The 11091-nt window shown below is 40.7% G+C and overlaps 1 protein-coding gene across 1 annotated transcript in view; it reads right to left on the bottom strand.

The window, feature by feature from the left end:
- LOC111659755 (myosin-9-like) overlaps positions 1 to 10770 on the bottom strand; it is a 25901-nt gene extending 15131 nt beyond the window's left edge. The window contains exons 1-12 of the mRNA XM_023412782.2: positions 10586 to 10770; positions 6086 to 6276; positions 5680 to 5820; positions 5360 to 5516; positions 4990 to 5017; positions 4385 to 4478; positions 3860 to 3880; positions 2353 to 2445; positions 1893 to 1956; positions 1355 to 1453; positions 837 to 980; positions 38 to 133 (exon numbers count right to left, since the gene is read on the bottom strand). Of these exons, the coding sequence (XP_023268550.1) occupies positions 38 to 133; positions 837 to 980; positions 1355 to 1453; positions 1893 to 1956; positions 2353 to 2445; positions 3860 to 3880; positions 4385 to 4478; positions 4990 to 5017; positions 5360 to 5516; positions 5680 to 5820; positions 6086 to 6271 (1123 nt within the window). The 5' untranslated portion in view covers positions 6272 to 6276; positions 10586 to 10770. The remainder of the gene's footprint in view (positions 1 to 37; positions 134 to 836; positions 981 to 1354; positions 1454 to 1892; positions 1957 to 2352; positions 2446 to 3859; positions 3881 to 4384; positions 4479 to 4989; positions 5018 to 5359; positions 5517 to 5679; positions 5821 to 6085; positions 6277 to 10585) is intronic.
- Between the last annotated feature and the right edge of the window lie 321 nt (positions 10771 to 11091).

Below are 11091 nucleotides of genomic sequence, written 5' to 3'. Positions count from 1 at the left end.
GGGGGGGGGGGGGGTCTGTGTGTGTAAATGTGTGTACCGGTGTCGTCAGGCATGGAGGCCTGGTCAGAGTGACGCTCCTTCTTGAAGGTCATGTTCCCCAACTGCAGCACAGCCGAAATCACCTTCAACAGACCTGACGAACAAAGAAGAAGAGGTCAGTGTCTGCTGTAGAGGAAGTAACTTTACATGATGAATTCTATTATAAGATACGTCAGATGCACTACTTTAAAGAAGAAAAAAATTAGAATTTAATTATTAGAATTTAATACATCTCCGCAATTATTGGTTGGTCAATCGATTAGTGAACAGAATATTCTGATAAGCACAAACGACAACATTTGCTGGTTCCAGCTTCTCAAATGTGAGGTTTCTCTCCGTCATATAATAGTAAATTAAATGTTGCACATTTATCTTTAATTATTACTTTGGCCAACAGAATATCTGGGTTTTGGACTGTTGGTGGAAGAGAACAAAACACATTGTGCTCTAACAAACGTGTTGAATGTACTTCCTTTCTCATAAAACATCTGTAAAGCTGATTTATTTACCTATTTAAATCCTGCATTATTTAAATCCTTGTTTACTATGTAAGAGTCTTCCTCTTCCCTGCCTTTGCTGGCACATTGCTGCACATCTTTGAATGTTGCTACAACCTGTTGATCAATGGAATAGCGTGAAACCTAGCAGAAATGTGGATTGTGTCATCCTGGTGCATGTGCATGAGCTCCATGGTGCTACTAGAGGTCTAAAACTCCACAGGAAACTATTAAATGATAATGAAAATAAATCATTACTCGCTGCCCTATAAACAATTTAAAAGAAATAATGATAGCTACCAATTCTTTCCTCTTCCGGGATGCTCATGATCTCGAAAGCGTCCATGGTCTCAGTGAACATGTCCTTGTCCTGCTGGCCAGGAATAGTCACATTTCCATTCGACAGGAAACGGTACTTGCTGTAATCCTCCAGGCACAACTCCGCTACATAGTGAAAAAAAGATGATAATTATTTATTGAGAATTGATCATTTTAACAGTATTTCTGCAAGTAGAGAAGATTTGGGCCTTGCATCACATGGGACTGCTCAGCTCTACACCAGCACTGTATTTCAACCACTATAATAACTGAACTGAGAAAAGGGAACCTCAGTCATATAGTGATCTACATCAGCCATTTCACATGCACTTAAAACAAGTGTCTCAAGGATTCCTGTTTCATAAGTATCTTGGCTCTTGAACTGCAGGTCATGTTCAGCTATCAATGCAACCACTTGTTTGCAACTTTCAACTTCAGCTCTCTTTCAAGAAGCCCAGTTTAGTGCATCTATGTTCTAATAAAATAGTTTCGGTGCTCACAGCGCAGCTTGTCGCCTGCTCCTGACAGCATGTAGTAGAACACATGGAAGCTCCTCTCCTCTTTAGCTTGTCTGATGGCTCGAGACTTCTCCAGCAAATCTGGCAACATTTTTAGTCAAGGACACACAAATGCAAATGCAGCAGAACATCATTTAAAATGTAACATTTAAAATGCAGAGCAGAAGGCAAGGCCAACTGGTCAAAGTCCCTGACCCTGAAGTTGCACCTACACCTTCATCTTTAACTTATCCTGTCTTTTAGAACGGCCTTGTGTCAAACACTGTTTAAATACTTTTAATAATACGTCATGGTTACATAGTGCATATCTTTAGACAAATTTGCAGAGTCAAATTAGCACTAACTGACAGCAAACCTGGTGTGGTGGAGTATTACAGCTCAGAAATGCTGATTGTTTTCTGTCATGTTAAGCACAACGGGTTGGGGAAGCTCATTCCTGCCCTGAAGCCACTTAGCAGGCACCGTCCAGAAGAGTGGGAGTGTAAGAGGAATGTTTTTTTTTTTAAAAAAAAAAGGATGCAAGTTTCAATGTTGGCTCCAACGATGTATCCATTGACATCAAAGTTTATCCTGATAAATTTTCCCTAAAAAGAGAAAACAAATCATAACATTTTGATATACAGCACTAAAACTAAGAAACATGTTTTATTGTTGAGCTATAACAAATAATAAAAAAAGAAATAAAAGTCCTGAAAATCTAGTTTCTCTATCAGCTTCTTACAGTGTTGGGATCCTACATGAGCATAAAATAATCTGCTAAACGTCAACAACTGTGGTTATTTCATATTAAAGATGTGCGTATTTGAGTTTTTCTCTGTGCTCTTCTCAGTGGTTTGACATGGGCAGGGCAGGTTAATACAATATGTTTATTCCACCTTTATTTTGATTGTTGCTTATTAGACATGAATTTTCATTAATTGTTATTTAGAAAAAAGTTAAAATTTGAAACAAAGTTTTCACTGGCTTGAAGTTATTCTTACAAATCTTGAGGAGTTATCGTTCTTGACGGTCTTTGCGTTGCCGAAGGCCTCCAAGATGGGGTTTGCTTGCAGCAGCTGTTTCTCCAGTTCCCCCTGATGGAGAGGAGACAGTATCAGGGCACAATATAGACTCCCATAATCCTTCATCATGACTGTGCTGGACATTGGTCAAGCAAGCACAACTTTCAAATCATGCATTTTCTTGCAGAGCTGCACATCTTTCATTGGCAAAGCTTATTAACTACTATTCAGGCTATGTGTTTGCAAGAATTACCTCAGGGGAAGCTATCATTCACCAATCAGCCACGCTCGCTCACACACACACACACACACGCACACGCACACGCATGCAAAAACTGAATCCGGCACATTCCAACACACATTCCCGCAGCACAGCAAGCCCACTCAGGCACAAAAACCCTGATAAGACCATCCCTGTCCATGCACGCACAAACAAGAGGACACAAGAAGCACGCAGGCAGGTTAGCCAGGATCACCCAAAGGAAATGCTGGAGTGCACTGTAACACCCCAAACATATACATACTGCTACATAACAATTACAAACTCACGCCTGACCAGACTGAGAAAAAAAAAAAAAGATAGCTGGTGGGTGGGGTGGGACACCTTCACCTGATAGCGCTTTAAATTACGCACAAACACCAAGGTGTCGTTCGACATCTGAGTCAAACCTCAGACAAGGTTGCTGCTCATCTGCTCCACTGTTTTACTGAGCAGTTCACTGCCACAAGAGAGACAATCTTTATTCTCTAACCCCACTTCAGATTCTTTATTATTAGTTTTAAATGAATCCATCCAACTTGTATCTAAAGCAAAAAAAAAAAAAAAATCATCCTTCAGTTGTAGTTTTTTTTCTTAGTTTTGAAAGATGTTTTTGACATTTTGGGAAATACACTTATTCACTTTCTTGCAGAGAAATGAGAAGATTGATACCACTCTAACGCTTTGACAGAAAATATGACAGAAAATATGAAGCTTAGTATAAAGACCGAGAACAGAGGGAAGCAGCCCGGCTCTGTCCAAAGGTGAAAGTTGAAAAAAAAGAAAAAAAAAAGAAAAACAAGTGTAAACATGACAAACAGGTTTATTTGTTCAGCTTATTTCTTTCATTTCCTTATTTGTATTGATTAAACAAGTTTTGTTAATTAGTGAACGTCAGGTGCTAGTAGGTGGATTTCGTTAATCTGGATAGACTAGCTAGCTGTTTCCCTCAGTTTCCAGTCTTTATGCTAAGCTAAGCTAACTGGCTGCTGGCTGTAGTGTCATATTTACTGCACAAACATGAGACTGCCATCAATCTTCTCGAATAGGCTTATTTCAACAAAATGTTTGTTGCTGTTCCTTTGAAGCTATGACCTATATCTAAGTAATTTGATGCATTTCCTTCGATACCCAGACAAAGACAAGAAAATGTTTCCTGTTAGTATTGTAGTGCATGTGCACAAACAGTCAAGGCACCATGCTTATGAGTCAGAGAGATGAACTCACATGTGACAACACTGCACTGCCCTGGAGAAGAGGTGAAAAAGGAGAAAGATCAACACATTTGATACCAACTGCAGCACACAAATGACTTAACTGCAGAGGAAATTTGATTTCCCCTGTTGAATCATTAAGAAAAGATAAATGAAACTTTTCATGTGTCATCTTGTGAAACAGCCTGTACAAAAAGAAGAAGAGTACAAGTGTGTGCACACATAGTGTTCTGCTTCACTTCGAGTCACCGTGGGGAGGTGAGGCGGGCACGTAGAGGCCTGAAAGAGGAATGTTTAGTAGTCGCCACACAGCTCGCTCAGGTAGACAACATTAAAGCGATAGGCTAACACAGAAATCTACAAATGAGAGAAACAGGGAGGCAGGAAAGAGCGGGTAATATCAGGAGAGGAAAAATACAGGGGGCGGGGGGGGGTTGGTTCCCATTGTCATCTTTACATCTGTGGATGGAGATTCAGAAAGTAAGGAGGGAATTAAAGAAAGAAAAAAAAAAAAAAAAAACAGTAGGGCTTTACTGACCTGATCCTTTTTGGATTTGAAAGATGAGGCAACATGGGCAAGATACTGAATGACTTTCTTTGTGTTTTCCGTTTTTCCTGCTCCTGACTCTCCTCTGCAGAAAAAGATTCATACAATACAAAGATTTAGACACATAGTATGTTTCAGAGGGGTAAAAACATTATACTGAATGTAGTGGCAGGAGCAATATTGATCCTAATTGGGAATTAAAAGCAGCATTTTATCCAGCAATAAATACAAGGTTTCCAAGGTCAAGAATGGGTTTGTTTTTAACATTTTTTGTTTTTAGCCAACCTGTGTGAGAAATCCTGCAAGTGCTCAGAAAACAAACATAGGCTAATTTAAATATCTACAACTCAATGAATACTGAGCACACTTCATCTGCTGATAAACAGCATGTATCAATGTGGCTCAACTGTACAATGAACTTTGACGTATTTTTATAGGGTCTTGAGGGCTAAACAAAATCCAAGCTTGACCCTACAACTAACAGATGACATACTGCACAGGAATCTTTATGAATTTGGACTGATCACTGAAGAAATAGCTGCATGTTTTTCTAAACATGATTACTGGGAAAAGTACAGACAAAAAGAGTGACTTACGTGCAAAGGATGGACTGGTCTTCACGATCTGTTAAAGGAAGAGAGAGAAAAAACAGCAAAGTCCCAATCAGAAACACTGCTGACACATACAGGAAGATGAAGTGAGGATCAGTAATTAAGAGTGAATAATATGGAGGGTAAATGGATGACTTTGCTGTTTCTGTGGCAGAAAGTAGTAGAAATATGCTGATTAATTGCCATAAATCTGACAATCTATTTTGTACTGTTGGTTTGACATGTGGAGAAGTCACCTTGGAAACTATATACACTACACTAGTGCATAGTGTAGGTACCTTTTCTGTACTGGAGCATACAAAGTCTAATACTGCTAAACATATTGTTTTTCTTTACAAAAATATGACTGCAGTACCCTGCATCATGCTCCTGTAGGCAGTGTCTGTGATGGCGTAGATGTGAGGGGGCATCTCGTGTCTCTTCTTGCCCTTGTACATGTTCACTATGTCCTCAGTGTAGATGGGCAGGTACTTGTAAGGGTTGACCACGACACAGAAGAGACCAGAGTATGTCTGGATAAGAAGAAGACAACCGTCAGAGAGGAGCGTTCACACACGGGTTTAAGTGCACATTTTCACGTTAATGCCACAAACAGAGAGATCCTTTACATAAGTTTCTGTGCAAATAGACATTCATGGTGCTGCTGCTCAAACACATGCATGCACCCAAACTCACATAGATGAGGCCAGAGTAGTATCTCTCCTTAAGGTTGTGCAGCACAGAGGCCTCGTTCAGGCAGGTGAGCTCCGCCATGTCCTCCACCTTGTTGAACTTGGGTGGGTTCATTTTCTGAATGTCATCCTTGTTTACCTTCACCTGAGATTTAAAGAGACAAGACAGCTGTCAGATGGGCCTCCTGAGCAAGACTTCAATAGACAAAACATATTGTTTGTTGCTTGTTTCAAGTAAAATTGAACACTCTAGTTGCCAAAGTTATTTTTAGATAATCATTAACACATCAAATTAAAATGCTGGTTGTTTGCCAGTTAAGGATGGTGTGCCAACATTTTAACTTCATTTCACTTCCTAATACCAACATATGAGCAAATTCGGACTCAAAAGATAAATTCTTCTTTTTCACCTTCTTGCCAGAGTCCGTCAGCTCCACCACACACTCGTCTCCATGCTCCTCTTTGACGGAGCCGGCCTCGAAGCCAAGCTTCTCAGAGGGGACCCACACCAGCTTCTTAGTGGCCCAGTCGGCCTGGGCCAGAGGGTTGTTAATGCCGCTGCGATCCCCATACAGGAACTTGTCTGCGTCCGTCATGGTAGCTTTAAGACAGATCAAGAGAACATTTTAAGCAAACATGAAACCATTTTGAACAGCCTGTGGACCAGGCTTGCACAATCTGTTGCAAACCCGACAGATTGTACAACAGCATCATGATAAGTTCAAGTAGCGATGAGTCAGTGTTAAGGATTCTTAGTCACTTAAACATTTTGCACATTACATCGTTGCACAAACCCTTTTATACTTTTATTCTTGGGCAAGAAAAACAGTTTCACCAACACCCAAGCATCATTACCGTCTATGACTGTATATTTTGATGCAGATCAAGATTCAGGTTAAGCCCTGGTAGCCTCTGGGTTTCAGATATTGACAATATATCTGCAGAAAGATTTTGCCCATCCTTTATTTACATTCAGACTGCAGAGAGAAAATTGTAAAAACTTTCAGTTTAATGCAACTAAAGCACCTTCTGCATGCCCGGAAACTTCTACAATAGACCATTACTCCTGCTCGTCATGCAACTCAACCGTCACTCGTCCATGTGATGATAAGTCTGTGTTTGTGTAATGACTTTTAGCTCTGACATGTTACTAAAACATTTCACGTCAATATTTAAATGAGGTGTGCATGCTTACACAAACTCACACATGCCGAGGACACTCTTCAAGGTAATGACATTTACTGAGCCGTCAGGTGACATCAGGTGCAGCACAGGTTTGGGCACATTACCTCTGCACCAGCTGTTATTTCACAGTATTATTATTATTATTATTATTATTATGATGATGATGAGCATGCAAATTCTTTACCCATGACCTATAAACCTAACTGTGCACTAAAGCTCTTCAAAACAGACCAATGTAGACACAATTAGACAAAATGACAAGAGAAGAGCAAGAAGAACCATCCTGATGTTATGTCACTTCATGATCGCAGGAAAATAAATACAGTCGAATATTTTTAATTTCAGTCCTTGCCAGCGTATTTATGACCCGAGGCTCAACAGTCAGACAAAACACTTTTCTCGTCACTTTTCAGCTGAACGCTACAGTACAACTCCCTCTGTTCTTCTACCTGTCCATCCTTTATTCCCTGTGCGGCCCACATTCCTTCTTCACCAGCTCATTACACAGAATTCCACAAATTCCCGAATCCTTCTCCCACTGCTCATTATCCACAAATCCTCCTCTCACACTGCAATTTCCGCCACAGGTAATAAATGTGCAGCCATCACATTGTCTGCTTCAGGATAAAGAGGCTGGATCTGTGCATTTAAAGCCTCTAGCTGTTTAAAGTTAGGCAAAAGTCCTGATAAAGGTCAGTGGAGGGATGCTTCACAGTCAAAGAGGCAGGGAGGAATGTCGGGAGCAAGTCTGGGCAGAGAGAGAAATGTCATTATTCCCCAACCACACCCTGGAGAAGGACTCAATGCCTCATTAGTAAAAATGAGCTCAAATAGAAAGAAAATTAACCACTATACTGTGCTTTCACCAACAGCTTCTTAAATATATCGTTTACAGGATGAGCTCGAGACACAGCATCTCATTTTCGAGAGGGTCCTGCAAATAATTACGGTTTACCAAAATGTGGATTTACTGTGCGACAGGAAGTTGTTCCAATCAAAGGGAGACTTCAAACAGAAAGCTTTACCTGTTTCTGTTAAGACTGAGACAGTGGTTATTTTTTGACCCCTTTATAAACAAAGCAATGTTTGTCCAGAGGTTCCAGATTGACTCAATAAACTACTAAAATAAAGTATTGTTCCCTCCATGGATTGACCAAATAATTATCCAGTATTTCACAATAAAAAAAGCGACAAGATGTGCATGAGAAATGTTTTGTTTTTCTTCATTTTCATCTTATTAATATCATTTGGTGAGTCCTCAGATTTATCTTGCGACCTCCAGGTTGAGAACCACGAGACCAAGGGAACAGAGAAGCAAAGATGATATCTTATAATAAACACACTGGAATTATATGGCCGTAAAAACCTCTCCGCATAACCTGAGCAACTGAAATGAATGCATTTGAGAATGAATGAATCAGTGGCAAAATCAACACATGCTAACTATCACTAACTATGTTCTGACATGTAAATAATGTCCACAGCTTTGTTTATTTTCTTAGGAATAAATGTTTAGATATGAATGTTTGTACAGCAGAAGTTGATGAGAGCTGCCCCCTCTCAGGTGGAGGATGGATGATGAAAAAACAGCAGAGCATGTGTGTGTCTGTGTGGACAGAGATAAAGACACACAAGAGTGTGTGTGTGTTTATAGAGTGAGGGATAAAGGGATCAGTGCACAAGGTGTCATCTGTGTCTCTCTTAAGTTCATTATGTGCTCAGACTCTTGAAGCTCAGTGGGGGAGGAAGACAACACGCCGACATTTCTTCTGGTTTTATCATGTAGCGCTAAAATCTTGCAAAGTGAAAAACTGCAGGATCTGCAGGGAAGGGGGGGCCAGGGAAGACTGAGCGCATCACATATTTACAAAAAGTGTATGAGGGCCTGAACGCATATTAATAATCTAATTGAAACCACAAAGAAACTATACAGAAAACTTGTGACATCCACATGCATGTGGCTTCAGTGCTAGAAGCTATCCTTGGGCTAACTTCCTCAGGAAGTTGCACAAACTCTGCCTCTGCACATTTTGACACTGTGTTTCAAAATGACAACACTAACTACTTCAACCTGAATGTCAGCATCGATTCTTTTCCCTATCACGATCACTTCCAGTCAAGTCTGAGTGGATGGGTTTCAACCAACATGTAAACACTAGTTTAATCATGTCTGGACCCCCTCACCTTGTTAAACCTCACCGACCTCACAGCCCCTGGATGTAGTTATCGCTGCAGATGCATTCCTTTTGTCTGCATGGACCTGTTTCATCCCCGTCTCTTGTGTTCTTCAGCCTTATGATGTACGTTTTAAACAGAATCTCCGCTCTCCTGCTCTTGGCTGCCAGTCAATCCCAGCTTTACCTGGGTTTCCATGACCCTAACCTAACACAGAGAGCACGAGCCCTGCCACCTGCAGCCTGTGCTGCTGACACAGGGCTGGTGGGGTGAGGGACTGATAAGAGACACACAATGTTGACTCTCTGGCATCAGGGATTAGCCAAAGTATGAGAGCAGTGAATGAAGAGAACATGTTTGATTTCTTAAATGTTCAGGTTTTGGGTGGGGCAGGACGGGTAGACTTCATTTGCTGAACATGGCAGAAATAAGGGGGAAAAAAAAGTCAAGATTTCACTTCCTGTATCAAAGCTGATGGGTGGATGATATTTTGTATGCATCCAGATGCAGCAGCAGTGCCGTTTAATTTCCGAACTGAACAAAAAGAGGAACACCGCGTTCTTATCAGTAAACCATTGTCACAAGTCATGTGTAAAAATATGCCCCATGTGAAAAAAAAAAAAAAAAAATCATGTTGAGAATTCATGACAAGCTAACTCCTCACCAAAACCACAGAGTGAATACATATCAATTTTGTATCCTGAGGGTAGACACACACACACACACAGACACAGACACAGACACACACAGGAGCAGCAGGGTGTGTTAAGAAAAAAAGTGCTCATCTCATGCAAACCACCTAACAAACAATAAAACAATCTGCACTGCAAGATCCAAATTAAGTAAATATATAATAGCTAAAGTCTAAACAGTCTGAATACCTGAAGTGAAAACATGACTTTTCATACCACAGCAGGGGCCTGTTGTTCCTGTTGGTATCACTGAACATACTATTATGTCCTGCTAAATAAAGGAAACATGCAACCTGCCCTTAAATGTAAGGTTAACGTTGTGTTTGTACAACTTTTAATTTAGAGAACAGACTTTTATCACCGTGTTTGGCAGGAAGAAATCTTTATATGCATTTTACACTCTTTCTAAAAATAGAACTGGTTAATATTGCTGGTTATACTGGAGGTTGTTTGACTTATGAGCATCATAGAGAGATGTGCTAGTAGCTGTAACTTCCTGTCATATCTATCAAACAGGCCTGTTGAAAGGTTTAATCGCCGCATGTAATGCATAATCCTCAACATTTAATAGATATAAATCAATATACTAGAACCATCCGGTAATAATTGGGCATGCGAAGGTTTAAAGGGCTCCTCAGCCTGATGAGAACTCCTGGCCAGGTGCGCCACATTTCTCATCTTGAGCAGGTGATTTCTACCTGTATTTTCTCTAAATTTCAAAAAGTGTTTCTCCACTAAACTCTCAAATTTATATTGCACATTAGCTGGTTATCATTCCCAACAATTCCCAACCGCTGAAAACACTGATAATAATAACCGCCCAGCTCCCTCTGAAAAAAGAATCGAGAGAGGACTCACCTGGTTTCAGCTGCAGGCACTGTAGGTGAGCTCGGGTCGTCTTCCTCTGTCCGTGTTTGCAGTAGCGCCGTCCTGCTCGACGACACTTGGTTCACGAAACAAGAAGTAGCTCAGGAAAAAGCGTCTTCTCTTGTCTTCTCTTCTCTTTTCTTCTCTCCTCTTCTGCTCTGTCATGCGCTCCAGCTGCTCAGGCGTGGCTCTGCGAAGATGGAAGGCTTGCACCTTTGATCCAGGTTGCTAATCGCCCCGCCCCGCTTCCCTACCTCGCGACGTGCGCTGCGTTCAAGAGCTGCACGTAAAAGAGTTGATTTTAACATAGTTTCAATAATCAGCTGTTGACATAATGTAACTTTTATATTATTCAGAAAACGGTCTTACCACGTTTTTACATGGACATGTGTCTTGTTGTGTACTGACGGCAGCAATGAACCACGGTCACTAATGTCTCTGAAGGTGATGTAGCCAGTTAAACCTGACTTTTTTCATCAAGAAGATCAATAAAGTTT

This window comes from Seriola lalandi, unplaced genomic scaffold, assembly GCF_002814215.2.
Source record: "Seriola lalandi dorsalis isolate HSWRI2012SDOR001 ecotype SW California unplaced genomic scaffold, Sedor1 jcf7180002054487, whole genome shotgun sequence".
NCBI classification, from domain to species: domain Eukaryota; kingdom Metazoa; phylum Chordata; class Actinopteri; order Carangiformes; family Carangidae; genus Seriola; species Seriola lalandi.
This window is presented reverse-complemented; position numbering and strand designations above follow the sequence as displayed.